General features: G+C 38.9%; 1 protein-coding gene across 2 annotated transcripts in view; it reads right to left on the reverse strand.

Moving 5' to 3' along the window:
• Positions 1 to 3,415: 3,415 nt before the first annotated feature.
• Positions 3,416 to 23,814, reverse strand: part of LRIG3 (leucine rich repeats and immunoglobulin like domains 3) — a 47,699-nt gene continuing 27,300 nt past the window's right edge. The window contains exons 4-19 of one of the 2 annotated variants that reach the window (XM_011220792.3): positions 21,905 to 22,036; positions 21,213 to 21,356; positions 20,079 to 20,222; positions 19,620 to 19,763; positions 19,060 to 19,203; positions 18,074 to 18,154; positions 16,655 to 16,726; positions 14,150 to 14,221; positions 13,488 to 13,651; positions 11,133 to 11,453; positions 9,732 to 10,013; positions 8,343 to 8,795; positions 7,412 to 7,570; positions 5,652 to 5,711; positions 5,278 to 5,553; positions 3,416 to 4,087 (exon numbers count right to left, since the gene is read on the reverse strand). In XM_011220792.3, the coding sequence (XP_011219094.1) occupies positions 3,843 to 4,087; positions 5,278 to 5,553; positions 5,652 to 5,711; positions 7,412 to 7,570; positions 8,343 to 8,795; positions 9,732 to 10,013; positions 11,133 to 11,453; positions 13,488 to 13,651; positions 14,150 to 14,221; positions 16,655 to 16,726; positions 18,074 to 18,154; positions 19,060 to 19,203; positions 19,620 to 19,763; positions 20,079 to 20,222; positions 21,213 to 21,356; positions 21,905 to 22,036 (2,893 nt within the window). In that variant the 3' untranslated portion in view covers positions 3,416 to 3,842. Of the gene's footprint in view, positions 4,088 to 5,277; positions 5,554 to 5,651; positions 5,796 to 7,411; positions 7,571 to 8,342; positions 8,796 to 9,731; positions 10,014 to 11,132; positions 11,454 to 13,487; positions 13,652 to 14,149; positions 14,222 to 16,654; positions 16,727 to 18,073; positions 18,155 to 19,059; positions 19,204 to 19,619; positions 19,764 to 20,078; positions 20,223 to 21,212; positions 21,357 to 21,904; positions 22,037 to 23,814 lie in introns of both variants that reach the window. The other variant, XM_002916031.4, reaches the window with a different exon arrangement.

A 23,814-nucleotide genomic window follows, 5' to 3' on the forward strand; every position in this document is an offset into this window, starting at 1 on the left:
ATGAAAGCATTAGGTGTTATGTTCAAACAGGATTTAAAAAAAGTTAAACTTGTTAAAAGCCAAAATCAACGATGAAACCCAATAATATGAGAAAATTATAGCAATCCGAGAGTGAAATTGTAACAGTTGTGAATTGCTTTGCCTTATTCCTTTAAAGGCATTCTCAAAAATTCTTTAATTAAAAAAATCTAATTCTAATAAAAAGCTACATGTGAATACTGGTTATAATTTCTGTGTTCATGGATATCAATCATCATATGGGAGGATACAGAATTCAGACCCTTGTTGCAGCAAATGTTGAGAATTCGTTCTTTCTTATAGCTGAGTAATATTCCATTGTATATATGGACCACACTGGAGCAGATAATGCTAAGTGAAATAAGTCAAGCAGAGAAAGACAATTATCATATGATTTCTCTCATCTATGGAACATAAGAACTAGGATGATCGGTAGGGGAAGAAAGGGATAAAGAAAAGGGGGGTAATCAGAAGGGGGAATGAAACATGAGAGACTATGGACTATGAGAAACAAGCTGGGGACTTCAGAGGGGAGGGGGGTGGGGGAATGGGATAGACTGGTGATGGGTGGTAAGGGGGGCACGTATTGCATGGTACACTGGGGTGTTATACGCAACTAATGGAGCATTGAACTTTATATCGGAATCCGGGGATGTACTGTATGGTGACTAACATAATATAATAAAAAATCATTTGGAAAAAAAAAGAATTCAGACCCTTGACACTAAATACAGTAGGAATAAGAAATTAACTTGCAATTTTTACGGTAGTGAGAATCTGAGAAATTGTACACATTTCTATCTATAATGTAGACTTAATTTTTTTTATCTTGATAACATCTCAAGTAAAATCAAACATCTTTATTAAAAGACACCTATCATTATCAGATTTCTCAAAAAAAAAAAAACCTAAAAACAAATGGTCCCAAATATTAGGAAAACTCAGTAAACATATGTTGGTAAACCCTCTTCTCTCTTAAAAGAAAATCCCAAGTGAAGTACCTCTGTGCCATTTTTGGACAAATCTGAGATTCTTCAGGCCTTTTTAATACATTAGTTTAAGAAATACCTCATGGACAAGGTAAGTTCTGGTAACTGGATATTTCTAGAACATTGAAATTATTCAATTCACGAAGAAACTGTACCCCTTTTTGAAGACTCTAATAGTTTTTTTGGCAGGACACTGAGTTATTCAATGTGTTAATAGAATGCTGTCTTAAAAAACTAGTGAGTTCTAAATTATCCTACTACACAAGTCCAACCACTGCAGATTCCAAAAGTGGGAGGCAGAGAACAGGCACTCTGCGGTAACATCTGGTTCTCATTCTCTTTGAAAAATACCACCATAGCACACCTATTGTAATATTGGTTATGAATTACTTCCTATCACATTCAACCAAAAAGACCAAAACCCCTCAGGTGTGTACAAATACCAAATCACTTAACTTTTTTGAATCAAGTTTTTAAAAATAGTACCATTGGCTTTATTCTGAGAAATAACTTCTGTTTTCTTTCTGTAAGACTGTGAAAATAAGTTTGTAAATGTTCCAGAGATTATATTTTGTAAAATGTTGCCTGCCACAGTTAAGGAATATTCATCTCCCAATATCCTAAAAAACAGACAAGATTATGCATAGTAACGATGTTTTCATTAGCATTGGTAACGAAGAAAAAACAGCGCCAAAGTTGGGCGAGTATCTATCTATTAAGATACATTGTACATGAATTGGTCTTTGTCGGAAAGCAAAGAAAGATTAAATTGAAAATTTTAAGCATTTCTTCTGATAAATAAGCCAAATGATTTGATATCTACTTTTTTCTGAGGTCTGTATTATTTTAGGATATTTTAATACCCAGTAGATGCATTTTAATATGGAGTCTCTCTCTCTCTCTGTATATATATTTTCTTTTCCTGCAGATGTCCACGAAAAATTGAGCTCCTCCTGTTTCTCCATACACCTACAATTATATGTAATCCATAGGTTTCAGCACACAGAGTGAAAGGGGAATGTTGTATTAATGTAGAGTGAATCTAATTTTTGAATTTCAAGTGTTAATGATTTAAACCTTTGTGGCTAAGTCTGGAAAAATTAAATCCTTTAAAAGAGGTTCATAATCATTGGCTAGAACCCTATCAATGCTTGCATCACATCTGGCAAGAATGAAGACAAATCAACAATCAGAGTTTGAAAATCTGGCAAGATGAAAAAGCCAAAGCATACAGAATCACTTCTCTGTACTTAGTCACTGGTGGTCCAGGGAAGATCAACTCCCTGGACTCTGGTGTCCAAATGAAAAGAGGAAAGTCTTATTGCAGTCTGGGGTCCAGGTTTCTGGCCCACAAACAACAAAGCTGTACACTCACAAAGTAGGAAAACGTCACCCCCAGCATATCCTCTGAGAGGAACCTGCTTTTCTAATATCTGCTTTCACTTTAGTTCAAAGAACTGACAAGGGTGTATATTCACACCTTCATCAGGTTAGATTTTAAAGCTAAAGTGTGGTGTTAACTCTTCCCATGCATGTTTAATGTCTCTTGGCCAAGACGATTTGTCTTTAAACTACAGATGTTGAGAAGAATTTGCTTTAAAAAAAATCATTTGAATTATTAAACTTAAGTTTATGTCAATTACTTGGAACAATGTCGCCTAATTTTAAAAATGACTATAATTCATTTTCTGTATATTTGCCAGTCAAGCAATGCCATTTTCATCTAAATACTGTCTAAAACAAACACTTTAAATAACAGATTTGATGCTTAGTTTTTAACACGTAGAACAGGATGACCAAATTAGAAACATATTTTAATTCTTAAAGAATATTGCAGAATAGTTTAAAAGTACCTTTTCTATTAGAACTGCTCATCCGTCAGGAAATGAGTAAGAATAGCCAAGAATTCCATCAACATCCCATCATCACCTGGAACAGTGGATGAAAATCCACCTATGTTATAGGCATTTTAACTATAGAAATGTGCAACAAACCACGTTCTTGTTATAATTAAAGGGATGGTAAATGTGAAACTATTTGGAAAAGCACAAGGCATTAGACCACATAAGGCATTATTATAATTAAAGAAACATGGCTTGTACAGAGATTTAAGCAATGGTGGCTGTACTGCATTATACCAGACTATACCGACAAATCTTTTTTCATTTGTAAAGTTAGGGATAAATTAATATACCCCAAATCTTTGGCGCTCTTTTTCATTTACAATGTGTTTTCACATACACTAATCTGATTTGAGTCCGTATTACCTCAACCCTGTGTGATAGGCAGAATGGTCATTTTTCGCTCATATTTTAATGTGCTGAGTATAATTTCCATCCATTTGAGACATGATAATGTAAAACTATTAAGCCTAAAATATGTTGAAAACAATAAAAACTGTAATCGTATAGATGGGGCTTGGGATCAAAATGACACATTTTATTAAATGCAATGTGCAAAATAAAATTAAGTGAACTCTATTCAAAAAGGGTACAAGACAGGTATTATTTAAAATGCTTTAGTACTCATTTTCAATAAAAAGAAATCTGGCATTATAAAAATACATAAAATAGTCATGGATTCATACCATTAATTTACATAAGATTTTTTTTTTGCATAAAACAAAGTTAAAATAGTTTAAAAAGGTATTCTTATATGAAAGTTACTCCCAGTATAAAATTTTTTATAACGTTTTGTAATTTTGGTCCATCTGCATAAATAAGACATTTTATCCTTTTAAAATTCATAACTCCATTTAAAAACATAGGATTCTCTCTTTTAAATAAAAGTCCACTTGAGGTAGTATGTTGGAGCTCTTCTTTGCTCCCACTCAGTCTATGTGTCCAAGTCATAAGACTGAAAATGTGGAGTCCTGTGGTTTTCTAAGGTCTGTTTATAAGTACACGTGTGATTTTCTTGCTGAAAATCTGTCCTTTCTTTCCCATATTCCTCTGACTCAGAGTCCAAGTCTGGGGAAGAACAAGCTTTCAGGTGAAAGGCTCTTGGCTGACAATCTACTGGCGGTCCAAAGCTTGAAAAGGGATCCAGATGAGCTCTCTTCAGAGGCTTTCCAAACGTTCCTGAAAGAAAGAAACCCCTTGAGCATATGGGTCCTTTGGCTTGCATTTAAATCAAAACACATTTCAAATGAAGGAGCATCTTAGTCCGTAAGCACAAGTGTTTTCTACAAGTCATTTATGGTATCAGATATATGTGCATCTGTGTTATGGAGAGAGAACTTACAGAATGGAACTGGGGAATGAATACATATGTCCATTCTTGATCACATTTCCTCTCCTACAGTAATATTAATCTTTGAGCAATGAAGTTCCCTGATATAATTTCTTCCAAATCCTGGCTTTAGTTCTTGACAGTCCACAATTCTCTATGAAGCAGATCTGGATTATTGGTTACAAGTAAATTATGCCTGGATATGGAAAGTTTCTTTCAAAATAATCCTTATGCCTTGCCCTTTCTTCTTTACTGGCAAAATAGTATTTAACTGAGTCAAATTCTTGTCAGTCATATAAAGGATATTTTCATTTTTTTAAAAAAGGAATAAACATAAAACATAAAATTTCCTAAAAGCTGGGTAAAATATTTTAAAATTCTTTTTTTTTTTTAAACAAGACAATTTGTAGTTCATTTTCCCGTATCTCCATTTAGTGAAAAGATGATCTCAGTTCTTCCATCCACTGTCCCCATGCACTAGACAAAAAAATTCACAAATGAGTCTTGGCGCTAGCCAGTGTCTACCACCACCAACTTATGCTTTAAGGCTCTGGCGGTCTCCTCCACCAAGCAGTCCAGCTTGGCTGACAAGCGGCTGTTGCCAGGTGGGATGCTGTCCACCCTTTCTTTGACTGTGGTCACAGGGTGACCCACCAGACATCCCAAACCACAGTCATTCAGCGCATACAACTCCACCCCAAAAGCTGCTGTCGCCCCAAACCACTTTTTCCACATGGCTGACAAATGGAGCTAAGTCACTCCCAAAACTTGTCTTCTAGATGATGCCACACACAGAGTTAACCAGAAAGCTCCTAAGGCTTAGTTACGGATTAAACACATAATCAAGTAAAATCCCCCATGTCTGACTTTGCCTTTAGGAACACATATACTAACTCATAGGATGTCATGACAACATTTAAAAAAAAAAACAAAAACAAAACATCTTTCATAAATTTGACATTTGAGACTCGTTGCTCTCCCACATGTAACTTGGAATAGGTGTCCTGAGTCAAAGTGTCTAATAGTTTAATAAACTTACCCATGAAAGAATTACTTGAAGTAACTGGTGCTGGCTCTGGACTTGGGCTAAAATCTAAAGAGGACTTGTTTAGACACAAACTTTTCATTCCAGGTCCTTCATTTTGAGAGTAAGTAGAGTTGATTAACTTCCTCACATGTGAAGGCCATCCTATGTCACTGACACTCAGTTCACAAGATTCTTCTGAAGGATAAGGGCATGGGTAGCACTCCTTCTTCTTTATGTAACTGGGCTCACAGTGGTCCATTAAGGCTGTTCTCAGGTCAGGACCACAACCTTTCAAATTTGGGGATAACATCAGAAAGAGACAGAGTTAGTGCTTCTGAAGGTCTCTCCAAGAAACAGAACAGAACTCAGGAAAGAAAACCACATACCTGTATGATAGGCTTCAAACGGATCTGAGCCATACACATTCCCCTTCAAGTACACAGGGCCTGAGGACCCCAAAAAGGGACAAAGGAATGGATCTGTGGCAACTTCCACGTCAGCTTCACTACTATTGTCAATATGGCATGTCCCTTTAAAACAGATATCTCAGTCACTGAATGAATTTGATTTAAGTACCCTTCAACATTCTCTCCACTTTGGGGATTTTCCATACATATAAATAAAAATCTTGGATAGAAAAGCATTTAAAAGAAAAAACTGGAGAAATTTATCGTAGGGTTTTAAAACATTTACTGAGGCCTACGGAACAGTAACTGACTAAATCTGTGCCATCTTACAAAGAGAGGATTTGATGAACCATCGTACTGGATGTGTTCCCTGGGCACCGGCCCCCAGTGGCTTCCAAGAGAAACTAATCTGTAGATGCACACTGCAGCCAAAGCAGCCATGGTCAGGAACACACAATGCCATCAGCACTGCCCCTTCCTCCAGAAAGTCAGATGAGCAGGACCAGAGGTGGTATTTAACACATCAGCTCTGAATGCCCAGCTCAAAAATGAGTTCAGCCAAACCAAACCAAACAAAAAAACAAAAACCGCTATTTTGAGTATCTGAGCCAAACAACCCAGAAATGACATGCCAGTTAGGAGTGGCCACAGCAGCTGAAGGACAAGAGACGTAGTGCAGCAGAGAGATGCCGTGACGGGCCATGTGCCTGGGAAGCAGGAACTGGTCAGTCTCAGAAAAGACTGTGCAACACGTGATCACTAGGGCTGTAGCCCCCAGAGCTGCTCACAGCAGTTGATCGCCAGCCCCAGCATAAAAGCCGCACAACATTATCATGTTCCAGTTCTGTCGTTTGAAACTTTCCTAAATGTCTTTTCAGTAAACCCTGCTACCTTTGAACAAGGTTGCACCCAAATGAGTCTAACCAGAACACCCACCTGTACGTGCAAATCTTCTATCTCTATCCCCTCCGTCACTGCCTTGCCAAGCACTTTGTGACTATTTGTTGCAATTTTCATCTCACCACTGCCTACACTAAGAGACTGAAGACAAATACTGTTCTCTTTCAACTACGGGGTCCGCCAAGAGCAGATAGTCAGTGAATGTTTGTGGGAAAAGATGGTAAAATGTTTGAAAAGAATGCCAATAGTTTCTTCTTTTGGAGCCCTTACTATGTGCCAAGCACCATGCCGTTTTCCAACATCATTGTATTTAATTTCACAACCACCTAATAAGGAAGTACTATGTAACTGTCCAAGGATACACAGGGGGTAAGTGTCAGAAGCGGGTCTTGAACCAAGCCTGTGTGCCTGTATTATGGTGCCTCCATGATTGTTCTTAAAACCATGCAGTTCTTAAAGCAAGAGTTAGAATTTGATTTCTCTAATAGAATTTTAAAGCATTTGACTTTTAAGACCATACATGAAACCAGTTAATATCATTTAAGAAAGGAGAACATTCAGGGCCAAAGAACATTTATAGCTTAAATAAAGTATCACGTTGCAGGGAGAAATTAAACTTTAATTCTCCTACTTGTCTTCTCTTATTATCAGAAACCAAGATTTTTCTGGTATTTAAGAAAAAAGGCATAATAGTATTTAATTTCAGCTTTGCCAGTGATCTTGGGCCAGTTCCTCAATATATAAGCGTATCGATTGCTTGTGAAAATTGATACTGTATTTAAGCCTTCCATTAGATTATTTCAAAACAATGACAGCCTGTGTTCATTTTAAACACTTACCATTGCTGTCATGTTGTGGTAAGAAAAACCCGCCTCCTGAAGACGTGACGAACTGGTGGTGGCTTCCACTTTCTGAGGAGATGTACCCATCCTGTCTGTCGGCTAAGGTTCCCTGAGATGACAGATAACTAGGGATATCTGCCGGCAAGTTGGTCTCATCTATAATCCAACAACAGCATTCTGTTAACCAAGAACGACCATACATACCCCACAGCCTTCCCTGATGAACTGTATATACTGTGTGGTTTCCGTACAAATCAAGTAAATCTACTTCTGAAAACCCACGTGGACTGACTAGTCTTCAGGTAAGGAAGATGAGGGCTCTGCAGCTCTGGGAAGCCCAAACTAATTCTCTATTTTATCTTCTATAGGATGCCGCTCTCCAATCTCAAAAACAGATGTTTCAAAAGATAAAGCCTTGGGAATTTTCGTGGGGCAGAGTCTAAGCTTTTGAATTAAACCTGAATTCTGCCATATTTCCCACTTAACATGTATCAATATAGGAGTTTGCACCTATTGGGCAAGTCACAGCCTGCTCCCACTAGTAACAGAATCCCCCCAGATGCCTGCACACACATATGCACACGGGCGCACACGTGACGAGAGAGAGAACTACGTCAGAGCATAAACCACATAAGTGAAGGAATGCACCTGTTCTCCATCACCTCTGTGTGAAGGAGCGAGACTGTATCTCACAGCCAACAGCATATTCTGATGAGGTTTTAACAAAAAGGGTTAATCTTTAAACATCAGCTTTATTTTGGGCTGGGGTGTTATTTCTAGCTAACCATATATTCCTGCAGCTTGAAACAAATGAGTCACCCTTCTGACATGGCCTCGGGCTATGAGACACACATTCTGGAGGAAAATTACCACAGGACCACAAACACACATGACTACGGCACTCCGTGCCAAGCTTCTGTTTACACACCTGTGTTGGTAATGCTGCAGTCTTCGTTCCTCCGCCTTGTGTGGTATATGATGACCACCCACACGAGCGATGTGCCCACCACACAGCAAACCACTGCTATGATCACGACACCCACGGTGGCCCATCCGTCATCGTCTAATGACGAGGCGGTCATCTGAGGGGAGTCACAGGTCGGAGTGGGGATCACGCTGAGGCGCACGTTGCCTCTCTCAGTGCCGAGGGTGTTGGACATTTCACACGTGTATTTCCCGGCGTCACTGACATCAGAATCCACAATGATCAGCAGCTGATTGCCTGCTGCAAAAAAGTGCCTTTCGGTGACCACCAAGGGGCTGTCATCCTTGGTCCAGTTCAATCTGGGAGGAGGGCTGCCTCCAGCAATGCACTGCAGGACCGCGGTTTCTCCCTTGGTTACGGTTCGGTCCAACAGGGGCCGCAAAAATGATGGTGTTTCTGAAATGACAAGTTATGTTTTGAATCTCTTAAATGAAATTAGGTTTTGGATATCGTAAGACCTACCACTTGAATATACTAAAATTGGAACCTACCATCATATTCTTCCACAACTTCTTTAAGAGCTTAAACATGTATACAACATTCAGAATTTCATTTCATTATTTGCCTGTCATTTGTTATAACACATGTTAAGGATTATGTTTACTAATTTTTTAAACCTCAATCTCTCTCACTCTTGACAAGATTGGGAGTGGTGGAAGAGGGGCAATGCAAAACATTCCAGACGTTTTTTAGAAATTGAATATGTATAAAAGTAATTTCAAGCATGGGGTATGTTGATGGATGAAAAAAGAATGTTTAAATTTTTAAAGGGAAACTTTCTAGTGCTAGATGTCCAAACCTATACATAAATTCTGAAAGTACTTTTATTATTTGGTGTTCATAGGTTACTCTGTTCAACTCTTTCAAAGATACATGTATGATTAACATGTTCACTTTTTTTTTTTTAAAGGTCCTATTCAGGCAAAAGATAAAAGACAAACTCTGATTTCCAGAATGGTAGGGTAGGCCAAGAAAAGAGAGTAGATCTTTCCCAATCCGCTCACGTTTTGTTTTCTTTTATGTGCTTTATAGTGCGAAGACTCCTGATAGAGCCTGTGCCATGGGAAGAGCAGAGGAAGGTGATTCCTATGCAAAAAGGGAGGTGACAAAGCATTTACTTTTCCTTGCCTCTCAGGACAGAGGAAGCAGATTCATCTCACTGGCCACAGACCTTAAGATGTAATGCACTCCCGACTTCAAAGCTCCTGAGAAGCCATCTGTTCTCTCTCTCCAGGGAAGGGCAGTGTCACCTTTACAACTTCTGACACTTAGGGCCTTTGGGTGAGCTAGTGTCTTCACTTTCTATCACAGAATCTGACAATAGCCAGTTACCTAGGACAGTCAGAGTTGCATTTGCAGAAATGCTTCCTGCGCTGTTCTGAGCTGTGCAGCTATAAACGCCGATGTCCTCTATCTTCACATCCACGATAAAGAACACATCATCCTCAGGCATCACATGCATGCGTCTCTCCCTTGCGGCGGGGAAGTCTGTGCCCCCATCCTTCTGCCAGGCTATCTGCGGGGCTGGATGTCCCAGGGCAGCGCACTCCAAGCGTGCCATGGCCCCAGCGCGAATGGTAAGGTCCATGGGGGTCTTGGTGAAGGAAGGAAGCACTGAAATCAGATAAAGCATGCGGGCATTAGCGCTATGGAGTTTTACAGGCCCATTTTCATTCTGAGTTTTTTTTTTTTTTTAAATATATACTTACAAATGCCCCTGCCATAGTCAGGCTGGGGTTATTTCTGATTGTAAGACAAGGAATCTGAAGTTGAGACGAAGAGATCCCCTCAAGGTTACACACAGGTACAGAAAGGATGAAATCAGGCCGAGACACAGGTCACCTCCTGCACAGACTGAAGGTCTTTCTCCTATTTTCCAGTTACTTTTTAGTTTCCTCAGTAATTATCTGTGAGATCTTGGGCAAATCAATTAATCTCTTTGTACCCTGACCACTCACTTCATCATCTTTTTTTTTTTTTTTAAGTCCCTCCTGGCTCTAACATTCTATGACTTTAGATATGTGTTTTGCCCTACAGTTTTAAACTCAAAATTGTTCTACACGTCAGGCCTTAGCAAGCTTTTGTAGAATGAAGGCATTAATGAATCGTATACAAAAATCTTCTGCCATGGAAGGTACAAATGATTAAATAATACAGTGGTAAGGTTCCTGTCGTAAAAAAATACATTCGGGTCACACAAAACAATTATATATTTTTATTAAAAGCAGCTAATATTTACTGCATTTGGTGAGCATTCATTGTATTCCAGACTAAGTCTTTTACACCAATTATTTTATCTATCATATCTCTGTAAGGTAGGTACTATTGTTCCTAATAGAAAGATGTGGAAATGGAGGCAAAGGAAGGTTAAGTAAGAGTCACACAGTTGTAAGCAGGAAAGGATTCAAACCCAGCTCTCTGAATGAAAGGTGGGGTGCTGTAAAGCTATAGTTCATGGCCTCCCACATCAGACTAATATATTGTGAACTCCCAAAGAGCACAGCCCTTGTATGGTTCCTCTCTGTGCTACCCACCATGATAGGGTCCTCAATGCAATAAGTACTCATTGTTCACGTAGATACCAAGAATCTTAGTTTTGTGGAGTGAGAGGTAGAGAAAGGAAGGGTGAGGTGGGGAACTATGAACGGAACACAGGGTTAGGAATAAGAGAAAGAGAGCAAACCCAATCTAAAAGGTGTCTTTAAATGCAAATGGAAAAGTTAGATCACATACTGTTTACTGTAAGCTTGGCTTTGACAGAGTAGGAGGAGCCAAAGTGGTTGGAGATGACACACTGGTATTTCCCTTCGCTGGTGAACTCCACATTGCGGAGCCGGAGGATGGTGGTGTACTCCATCACCTCGCCACCTTGGGCCCGCAGGTGCGCATAGTTTTCCATTTCGGCATCGTGCAGTAGCTCATTGTCTTTTTTCCAAGCAAAAGTCATTGGGGAGTCACTGCTGCTGGCAGCCGAGCAGATAAAACTCAAATTGGAACCTTTTATTGCCGACTGCGTTTCTGGCTGAACAGTGATCTGGGGTTTAGGAAAATCATCTGTTCAAGATGGAGAGGAGGGAACAGAACAATTTTAAGGCTTGAGAGTCCAAACGCTACTCAGTTTTTAATAGCAAGAAACTCAAAACAAGTGAGGGCTTGGGTTTTACCCTTTGTGTATGTTTCACAGATGAACTAACAGTCCTCATGTTGAAATGATGGCCTGGGAGAGTGTTTATAAACTAATGTGTTCACTTCAAATAGAGACTGACACCTATTTATTAATCATTAACTGAGAGGAGACTATAATTTTGGAATATAGTTTATCCTAGGCCCCTTATGCTTTTTTAAACATAAATACAAGAAGAAATCAGGTAAGAAACTTCTAGGCTCATGGATCATCTTTAAAGGCTACTAGTAGGAACTGCAATTTTTCCCATGTTATCCACAAACAAGCAGCAGCAAAATTAAGAAATCAATATCACTAAAGACAACAATTAACACCCCATTTACCAAAAACAGAACCTGTATTAAAGAGCAGTAATTTTTAGACAGAGTTGAAATAAATAATCCTGTAGCAAAAGAAAAACCATCTCTCCAACTCCCTGTGAGACCCTGGCTTCAGCCTGGGGTTGAGGGTGGACAATCAATCAGGACACTGTGCTCCACTGTCAGAGTTACATGATAATTGGAGCTGGGCAACTCTTTCATTCCTAACAGTTATTTTTAGCTCTCTGTTACTTTTTTGGAAAAGTTACCTTTTTCGAACTTCAGTTTCTTGGAAATGGTCTAAACCCAGAAGGAAACAGCTCATATCTACCAAAATGTATTGTCTGGGTGCTCTGAAAAGGACGCCTGCATGCCTGCATGCGTGTGCATGTGTGTGTGTGTGTGTGTGTGTGTGTGTGTGTGTGTGTATGCATGTGAACCAATAGGCTTTGGGAATGCTCTGGGAACTCCAATGCTTCTCACTTCCAATACCATGTTGTCATTAAGATGGTTTCTTCTTCTGTATGATTATTCTAAAATTCTCATCTGATAAACCAATGTTCAGATTTGCAATGGAGACACTGAAAGAAAAATTTAAGGATACCATATATATATGGTATCCTCTCCAAATAATAGAGAGTTCTTATCTTGGGACTAGAGAACTGCGAAATAAGCACCATGGGAAAGGCATGGCTCAGGCCCTTGCAGATGAATGCCAAAAGCTTATTTAGATCCAAAAGCTACATCAGATGTTTTATTTCCAGAAACCATTGGCACAGTTTAATGCTGCAACCTAAAAAAATATATTTTTCTTGTACTTAACTAAACAATCGTAGGCAAAGCAGTTTCAAATAAATTTTTAAAGGCCGATGTAAAATTAGGTTCTGTAATATCTTAACACACATGCTAAAATTTAAGCAAACTTTGATTTTGTGTTCTATATGCGCATTTATTTTTACAAAGGTCTCCAAGGCAGTGAATAGTAAACAGCACTGTAGTGTAGCAGACAGCAGCCTGCACCAGGGAGATGAGAACCTGGGGTTTTGATCCAGATCTGCTGACTAGCTATGTGAGGTGTGAGATTTCTAGCACTGAGATTCTCAGACACTAAAACAATGGAACTTATGCTGACTGATAATAAATTCAAAGTTTCTATTACTTGTAATGCTTTAACCAGCAGGAGCAAAATTTTTAGCAGCCTGTAAATCACGAGCTGATAATTTTCCCTTTGTACCCCAAACTGCAGCACTGATAGCGGGGTTAGTTCTGCCTTTCCATAAGCCCGGAACTGGGAAGGGCAGTCATCAGACTTCCCACTTCACAGACGCAGACACTAAGATTTAGGGAAGAGGGAGCGCTGTGACTGCCCATCAGTTCTCCCAAGATCCAACGTCCTCGTTCCACCAAACCCCCCTGATGTCCAAACAAAGACATTTAAGGAAACTCTTTCTCATTTGTAACATTAAAATCATCAGCACACTACAGATCCATTTTCATTTACCTCAACAGAAATAAAAGCTTCATTAAGACAACATAAGCTTGTTTAAGACCATTCGTTGGAGGGAAAAAAAGAAGAATGAAAGCAGAGGCAACAGTCACACTCACCACACACAAAGCCATCTGGGCTAACAGCAAAAATACTTCGTCCTTTTAGCAGCTGAGGATGGGCGCAACTGGCATTTACAAAGCTCTGAAAGTTGTTTTCCGCCACCCACTGTGGGAGCCATTTTAGCTGGCAATCGCACAAAAGGCTTGATGTATTTAAATGCCTGAGGAGAGTAATTACGTTCAATTTGTTTTATATGAAATGCAGATTCTACAAGTAAAGTAACTCAAGTAAATATTAGCAAAGCAGTGAATGTGGAAACCAAATACACACCCCCCATGCAATAAATATTCTCTGGTCCATCTTAAAATATATGAAATGTATTAGCACCATGTTGTTGTTCTTATTGACCTGAGGGAGAAGTGCTGATACATTGCAAACACCTCACTCCTGAAGACCTGCTACCATGAACCCATCAGGCCTTGTACTACATTAGGTCCCACAAATTTAAACTGCAAATTCGTAACAGAAACAAAAGAAACTCCTCTTCTCAACAAAGGGAACAAATCGCCAACTCCCTTTGCTTTCTGGTATAAAAATTAAGGAATGCTAAGAACGCACTAGCTACTTTTTATAGACACGTGATCTAGGCTGACATGCCCGACAGCTCCCCTGATACCATGTTTCATTTGAAACTCTTGGAAAGAAAAAGAAAGCTTACAATTGCTGAAGTTTCTTCATTTGTGAAAATGCATTGCCTTGTAATGACATGATTGCGTTGTCACTCAGATCTCTGAAAAAAAAAAAAAAAACAAAATCAAATACATTAGAGCGAATTACGGTCACTACATGCCTCAGGCAAAAGCTGGGCCCACACTGCCCACCCCATGCACAAAACTACTCCATGTGCTGAAATGCACCAATGGGGCAACTCCAGAAAACCCATTAGGAAGCTTGGATCAAAGAACACGAATATTTGTATCAGAGGCAGATTCTGGTATAGTAGAAAAGATTGCTTCATATCATCATGTCCAGGTTATTTGGCTCATGAGGACCTAAGCTGCTCTGCTGTATTTTTTTTTTATTGTAGTCTTATGGTTTATTCTGCTGTATTATTTTATTGTGTTTCTCAAAATTCAAATTAGTAACCAATAGTAACTTTTTTTTTTTTAAGATTTTATTTATTTATGTGACAGAGAGACAGGCAGCGAGAGAAGGAACACAAGCAGGGGGAGTGGGAGAGGAAGAAGCAGGCTCCCAGCGGAGGAGCCCGATGTGGGACTCGATCCCGGAACGCCGGGATCATGCCCTGAGCCGAAGGCAGACGCTTAACGACTGCACTACCCAGGTGCCCCACCAATAGTAACTTTTAAACACACAAGAAAATTTCTCATAGTTATGCTTTTTAAAAAACCCGTCATGTATAAAATACTTTCTATGACATGCACTGGGTTAAATGATTTACATTTACCTAGTATTACATTTACTCCTCACAGCAACCCAAAAGAAGATGGTTTTACTACCTTGTTCAGCATGAGAGGGGGCAGATTAGATGTGAACTCAATTATTTTCCATTTCAAAACATATGCTCTTGGTCAGTAGCCATTCTGCCACACTCAACTCACTCGTAGAGACAGTAAGGCGTTCAGACAAGACGTACTTGCTAAAACACACTTTGGATGGGACATTTATAAAACCAGAGAATATTCCAGGCTGACTTTATTTTTAACTAGTGCTTACAAGCAGTTTGAATTAAAGCCCTCTCCACAATGACTACTACTGTTTTTCTTTATGGGGTCAGAGTATACAAAAACGATTTTGAATGAGATGAGGGGCAACAGAGGACAGAGCGAAAGTACCAAATGTGGGCAGAGAGAGAGGCTGGGAGAGTCAAGAAGTTTTCAAAAACTGCAGCAGAGGTTAATACTCCACTGATCCACTAATTCCACTTTCCCAGAAAAGGAATGGGTCAGATGACAAACCCTTTGGCCAGTTTCCCTTTGAAAATAATTTGTTTCAAGAAGTCCAGCAACACTGGTCCGCCCTTCCAAATTCTGCTTTGTAGAATCATCCTGCTCCAGCCTGAACTGCTTCTGTCAGCGTGGCTAGCAATCCAAACCTCCCTCAAACTAATATGTGAGTCACAAGACAACAAGGTGGCTACAGATAACGGCGAAATCGTCTCTCTCAATACACAGTGCAAACGGGGGTTTGCCCAAATGTGTTCTGAACTTCTTTTGTCCAAGTTAATAGATATTAAAACTTTTGGCTAAAAACATTCCCTAATAGAGTAGAGGTATTTTAGGTCACTTGGTACTTTCGCTGTACAAGTGCAAATATTCCCATGGTTCTAAGAAGCTAGTTGGGTCCGTGCTCATGCAGGTTTTGACTGCTATCAAGACTAGCTAGCTTGCCCTCCTAGTGGCTGGAAATATCTGCACCCCTAAACGTCATTTTAGAAATGTGTGCCAGCAGTTACTAAGAGGGGTTGGCGCAGAGACTGTGAAGATAAGAGCTAGTGTGACACAGAGACGAGGACAGTGGAGGCAGCCCTGGGTGAGTCCTGCCTCGGGCAACTGTGAGCTGATGGACTGGTAGCAAAACCGAAGAAGAGAAAGAACAATGGTGGAAAAACAGGTTGTATGTTTTATAATTAAACAACAGCAATGACAAATTAATAAAAGTCTCAAAGTAGTGTCACTACCCTCCTAACGTCACTCCTAAGTACCACAGGGAATTGCTTTTTTAATCTTCAAAATGCAAATCACCATAACTGTTGCATTAGCTGTTCAATGGAATCAATGGATACTCAGAACCTCCACTTCTTTACTTAAAAATAAAGGTAACAGGAGTTATTGAATAATTTTCTTGTGAGGATTAAATGAGACTATATATAAATGCCTGGCATAATGCCTGATGTATAGTAAGTGCACAATAAATGGTAGGTTTTTGAAAATTAAATATATCACTACTTAAGAAAAATAACTCAAAGAAAACCCAATAATGTATAGTGATGTCCTCAAATGCAAAGGAAAATGTATACCTATATACTTCCATAGAGATATAGATATGCAGATAAACAGGATAAGCAGATATGTAAATATGTAAATATACTTTATGATACAGAAAGAATGCCAACAAAATTACATTCTAGTTTATCTTTCATGACACATAAATAGATAAGCATCTTAGACTCCTTTAGGGTAACTAAATTCCAGTCACTCACAGATGTTCTAATGCGTCCAAACCGGTAAAGGCTTTTTTGGTAATAGATCGAATCCGGTTTCCCTGGAGTATTCTGAGGGGAGAAAAAAAAAGTTACATTGGAATAAAGCCATTTGGGGGTGGAATTCTCATGAAAAGAATCTCTTTTAGGGGTGCCTGCGTGGCTCAGTCGTTAAGTGTCTGCCTTCGGCTCAGGTCATGATCCCAAGGTCCTGGGATTGAGCCCCACATTAAGCTCCCTGCTCAGAGGAGAGCCTCCGTCTCCCTCTCCCACTCCCCCTGCTTGTGTTCCCTCTCTCGCTGGCTGTCTCTGTCAAATAAATAAATACAATCTTAAAAAAAAAAAAAGAATCTTTTAAAATCATTGTGGAAAAAAATCACTGTGAATAATTCTATTTTCTTCAATTAAACAATATATCCTGTACAAATGTACTCATGCCATCTATTTCAGTAATATAGTTCAGCATGGTCTCAAAGCATTCAACAGAGAACCTGGCAAATATAGGTATTCAATAAGTTACTCTGGCAGTTAAATTAAAGCCGTGATTTTCAAAGTCTTTTTATTTTTTTTTTATTTTTATTTTTTTTTTTTTTAAAGATTTTATTTATTTACCTGACAGAGATAGAGACAGCCAGCGAGAGAGGGAACACAAGCAGGGGGAGTGGGAGAGGAAGAAGCAGGCTCATAGCGGAGGAGCCTGATGTGGGGCTCGATCCCACAACGCCGGGATCACGCCCTGAGCTGAAGGCAGACGCTTAACCGCTGTGCCACCCAGGCGCCCCTCAAAGTCTTTTTAGGAAGAGGTAGAAACTTCCTTCCAGGTAAATGGTCTCAGAACTATAATTAGTGAAACCGGTAACAGTGGAGATCTTCTTACCCTCCCTCCCCATGGATACTTTCATCATCCACGGAAGTTTAGGGCTATATGGAACTCAACTTGAAAACTAAAAACACAGGATCTGGCCATCTACAAGGCCACTTGAAGGCTGAAAAGAAGTATGTTTTTCACCTGTACTGCTTGGAACCTACTGCAGTCTTATCAGTGGACACAGGATCACATCACTTAAAGGTTCCTGCAAGCTGAATGCCAACACTGAAAGTTTCAAAATGGTGAAATTAGGAAGTGTCCTTTTACACTATGATAATCCCAAGATTCTAAGCACTCAAAAGAATTTAAAATTCTTGTCTAGATATTAAAATAAGTCACAACTCACCAAAGTGTTGAATAAAACCACCATACCAAGGAAGAAAAACTAATTAATACCCATCTTGTATCACAACACTCATTTGGGGAGATGACCAAGGGAAGCAACCAGGTTCAGCCTCTAGTTCTAAATTCTCTCAAATCTCAACCTGCAGAATGGACTTCAAGGGGTATGGGTCAGACAGGGAGGCAACCATGAAGAAAATCCTACTCACAGCCGTCTCAGTTTGTCAAGCCCAGAGAAAGCACCGTTCATGTCTTCAATAGTCCAGGAAATCTCATTGTTCTTCAGATCCCTAAATTATAAGAAGAAACGTTACTGAAACCGGTACCAGGTACTTAACAAAAGATACAAGCGTTCTCCTTAGAGAGATACTCAGAAAGCTGAGATCACCACCCAGGTGGCATGTAATTAGTAATAAATTCCTCATAATCCCCCACATCATCTCCACCCCTTTCAAAACAATAGAAAACTCTTTCTGTCTCCCAACACCAAGTTTTTGCCCAAAATCAGGATGGTTGATTCTGTCCTACTAATTCCTCTATCGAGATGACTAAATTCTGAAAGACCTGGACAGTCTGAAAAATACATTAAACTTTAAAAACACTGCTCCAACCACACAAGTAGGAGTTGGCCAAAGCACACAGCATGTCTTTCAATTATGTAACGCTTCAAATAGCGAACAGAGCAAAAGTCTCTGACAGTGCAAAAACCAAAAGCCCATTGCACAACATTAAAATGAACATTTCAAAGATTTTTCAAAGATCAATTAATTCAACTCTCTCTTCTTCCTCTTAGGATAGAGATCAAGTCTGGATATAACTGTCGTGATAAACAGGCATCTTCCTTTGCTGTCCTTTGTATATCTTTTTGTTCTGGGTAATTGCCAATCTGCATTTTTATAAAGAAAAATCAATGGATTTAAAATTTCCCTTTTGAGCAGTTACCAACTTCCTGGAGATCCTGAGAAGGCTAAGTGTAATCATCAAACCTATCTGATCATTGTCCTTTTTAATCCCTCCAAGAAACACATATGGATGAAATGGACTGATTTTAATCAAACTGATCTGGGAAAGATTAAGACACTACTTCTGAGGCTGTACATATTTCCTTCACAAGAAAGGAAATCTGTTTGGAGAAAAGTGGGCACATTTAGAAGCCAATTAGGTTCATGCAGAGAGAGCAAAGTGTGTAACTTACAAAGTCTTTAAACTGGAAAGCCCCCGGAAGGCACAATCAGCAATGTAGCTGACTTTGTTATTCCCAATGTGCAGTGTATTTAGTAAGCTTAGGCCCAGGAAGCTCGAATCATCCAACCTCGATAAGTGATTGAAAGTTAGGTCCCTGTAAAAACAAAATCAAACAAAACAAAACCAAACAAAACAAATAATAGCCTTTATTTTCCAATTCAACACAATGATTTGTTTTCAAACAACAAGCAATATATGTAACCACAATAATCCTTATTTTAACACTCTGCCTTCTTAATAATACTCAGGTAAACATTATTTCTAGTCCTAGTAATTAAAAAAAATTCTCTTTATTTGAAAATAACCATCACTGATTTAGCCCGTGTGCCCTAGAACTCAAAGAGCACAGTTGGCTTCAACTTATCACAACAAAAATATGACTAGGTTGCATGTGAAAAAAGCTGTCACCTGGGAAACTTTGTTATGAAAATTTCACAGATCAGTGGTAAGAAGCTCATGCTCTGGCATGATCCCTGCTCTCAAACCTGAGGAGAATAAAAGGCAACTCACAGCTCACTGAGTTTCTGGCAGAACTCCCAGGCATCAGGGCTGATCCTGTTGATGGCATTTTGGCTGAGATGAAGTTCCTGCAGCATCAGCAAGCCGTAAAGCCAGCCTTTGGTAATCTCTGTTAGGTTGTTATGGTCCAGCTGCCTACATTTACAATAAGAATCAAAAGCAGGATCAAAAGTTCATTATCTAGTCTCTTCAAAGGAGACATATGATTACAACCTATTACATATTCCTATTGTTACAAGATGTTTAGCTTTTGTTATATAAAGACATCAGCAAAAACTACCATGGGTTTATAAATTCTCAGTCATGTTACCTGAAACAAAACGTAGTATTAAATTATACGATTGTAAATTATGAGATTTTAACATAGGATTTCAAATAAAGCTACTGCATGCTCACTGAGCACTCCATGATCATACTACCTGAGCAGGAATTGTGGTAAGACATACTTACAAGATTTCCATGTTGCTCAGCCCCCAAAACGCCCCATCCATAAGTTTGGTTACTCCATTTCTTTGCATTTTCAGAGACTTCAGAGCACCGAGCCCTTGGAATGTGAGCCCATCTACGTTTTTAATCTTGTTTCGGTTCAGTTCACTGCATTGGACATAACAGTTAAACAGCTTATTTGACAAAATTCTAGAGGTAGTAATAAAATGTGACATTACTGCAATATAGTTAAACCAGCCAGTGTTAAATTGCATAGAATGTCTTAAATTTCTAAACATTTTTATTGAGAAGAATTCTGATTTATTAGCAGGGAGATTTCCTCCTGAAATGTGTGATGTATTTTTGGAATAATGAAATACTGAAACTAGACTACACTTTCATTTCTAAAATGCTTATCTACTCAGTGTATTTGTTTTTAAATTACCCAGAGTGAGTATACTGAATATTATGTTAAAACATGAGTCTACTCAGGGGCAGGGCCGCCAAGCTTATTCTGCTTACAAAAGTTCGTTACTCTCTCACGATTCTTCTGTTTAATGCTTTCTCTTTAAGGCAGTCATTTTCAACCTTGGTTGCACACTGCAATCACCTAGAGAGTTTTAAAAATTACCAAAGCCTGGATCTTACCCCCAGAGGTTCCAATGTAATTGGTCTAGGGTGTGGCCTGGACACTGGGATTTTTAAAAGCTCCGCAGTGCCTTAATGTACAGCCAAGGTTGAAAACCACTGTACTGGAGGAGCCTGTTCACAGGTCATTCCAGCACTATTAACGAGACAGCTCTCTGCAGCCACTTTAGCCATCAGAGCCTCCTGGAGTTGTCGGTATTATTTTCATAAACCACAGCTGCTGGGCGTCACCACGATTTCACCAGTGCCACAATGATGCCTTTGTGTGGAGACTGTTCACTGATGACACTGTTCATTCCTTCAGTAACATTCCGACCTGCCCTGTCAGGCAGGAGTTTGCACTAGGGGACTGTGAAGGCTCTTTCCGATTCAGAAATTTGGCCACTCCAGTTCTCAGTGGGAAGAGAGCCGCATCCTTGCTTCGAAACTCCTTTGGTCACGTTGTGGATTTTAGGCAACAGACAACAAGGGTTTGGAGGTAAAGCAGCACTAAAAGAATGTCTTACTTACAGGTGTTGCAGCTGGGGCAGTTTAAACATCTTGGGTGGGACAGCTGAGACTCGGTTCCTGTTCAGCTTCAACACCAGGAGTGTGTTGGCCAGATTGTCAAAATACCCAGGTTCCATTGAAGTGACTCGGTTGCTGTTGAGATACCTGTTAAAAGTTTGAAGATAAGCTCCTCTTTCTGGCTCTTTGAAAAGTTAAAGCACATACATTCTGTCTATTATAATCTCCAGAGAACCTATAACCATCATTTGTATCAACGGACACCTAAAAATTAAGTCTTTAGGTCTTATGGACAAACACTGACTACGATTCACACATACCGCTAAGGAAAGAGTGATCAGAATATTTGAAGGGTATAAAAATTCGTTACAGATGTTTATCCACTTTTTATAAAATTCATTTATTGATGAAACAAAGAGTGATTTAATTTTTTAAAGAAGTACTTTTAACTCCACACAGTTTTTCTAACAAAGGACGTCTAATTTTTTGTAATCCAAAAGTGCAACAACAAAATAAAGACTGGTTATTTGGGTTTATAGCAAATTACACATCAATAAGAAAGTTACACTGCTGATACACCAGCAGTTAAAAAAAAAAAAGGCAGATTTTGTTACACCTTAAAGTTGATTTTTTTATTATTATAACATGGTATTTTCATCATAGGTGAATATTTTTGTTAAAGAAGATTGACTTACAGATATTTGAGTTGTAGGGGTGGAAGGGGAGTTTTAAGCTCTGATATATTATTGCTGCTCAGGTCCAAAGTTTCGAGGGACTGAAATTGTTTCAGATGTTCAGGTAGTATTTCAACAATTCTGTTTCCAGCTCTAGAATTTAAGGATAGCAAAGATGACAGGGTTAGTAGTACAACAATCTGAAAGGTGAGAAATATTTTCTAATCCTAAATTGTTCTTCAGAAATATGGACAAATGATTGCTCTAAGCTGTACTTCTAAAAGTTAAACAGCAATTCTTATGTCACTTTAATTTCACCTTAAATAGTAAATCATAATATTAGAATGTATGAAAAACATTCTTACATAAATCTGGGTGTGTTTAATAGCTGTGGTTATCCAAGTCTTAATCACTTAAAAACTGTCTGATTTTTGTTGTTATTGTTGTTACCAGTCCTTCTTCCTTATCATTTTATTAAATGGTATATAAAATGACTAACGCTGAGTTGGCATTCCAGGCAACTATGTTCGTTCCCTATTCCTTTTCTTAACTCCTAATCTATTTCTAATTCTTCTCCAGAAGAGTACCCACACGACAGGTACTAATGAACTTAAAATACTCATCAGATTGGGATTTTTTTCTAAGCCAAGCTAAAGAGCTCTCTTTTTCTTTAAGAAATAGCAAGTTTCAAGGTATTGCCATAGTCTTTGAAACGAATAAATGTGCTCCAGTGCTTTGAATATCATAAAGATATTACATAAAAGCACACCAGTCTAAATAATCTCTAGTTAATTAGATTAATAAAGTTTGACATTAACGGTCTTAAACACCAGACCATGATGACCAATATGGTAGCATATTTAGCACTTTAAATTAAAATTAAATGTTAAAATTCAGTTCCTTAATCGCAGTAACCACATTTCAGATCCTCAATACCCTCATGTGCTTGGTGGCTGTCAAATGGGTCAGTGCACATACAGAACATTTCATCATTGAAAGTTCCATTGATGAGCCCTACACTAGACCACAAATGAAAAACAAAACAAAAAAAGAGGCCAAGTCAAATCTCTTAAAAGGTCATCAGTACAACAGCTTTCAAGGGGAAATTCCACATTAAATGACAATCTTGCTAGAAAACAGGAATCAAACTAACGTGCAAGCCATCTTATTTGTCATAGTAGATCAGGAAGCCTGGACTTTCTAGACCATCATTTGGCAGGGAAACAACATGTCAAGGTAGGAAGGCCAGGACGGAAACAGAGTCCACTTACAAAAAAGATCTCTTTATAATCCATGGAACAATGACACAATCTGAAGGCTGCAGGCAGAGCTCTATATGTGATATGTCACATGCTGCTGCTTTTACACATAATCTATCGGGAAGCCTCATCTACTGAGAAAACGTGGGAAATACATCTCGTGTGTGTATCTTTCTACCAATAATATATTCCTATAGTGCTTTGAGAGTGTTTTAAGCTCTTTTGCAATATTATAACACACAGGCCTCTCACCATGTCAGAAGGTCACTGAGTTAACAGTACCTCAGGTGTATTTTTCCCAAAATCCTATGCTGCATTCTGACACAGCACTTTCACACCGCTGGTCTTCTCTGCCATACTCTGAGCTCCTCTGAAATAGGGGGATAGGTCTCTACCCCTCTATCCTGGACTGTGTATGAAACCTAAGAACGTTGAGAACATCTCAAACGTCAAGCTGAGGCTAAGTATTGTTCATATATTTTGCCACTTAATCACAGTAATGTTTCTCTAGTATAGATATTATAGATAATTGTAAAATTAGGAAACTAGAGCTTTTAACCTACGAGGCCATATTGGTCTCAAAGCAATCACCAAAGGCTAGTTTCATAGAATACAGTGTCAAATATATTTTGGCAATTAAGTTCTTATGTGGAGATGCACCCCCAGAAAGGG

This window comes from Ailuropoda melanoleuca, chromosome 15 (genome assembly GCF_002007445.2).
Source record: "Ailuropoda melanoleuca isolate Jingjing chromosome 15, ASM200744v2, whole genome shotgun sequence".
In the NCBI taxonomy this organism is placed as follows: Eukaryota; Metazoa; Chordata; class Mammalia; order Carnivora; family Ursidae; genus Ailuropoda; species Ailuropoda melanoleuca.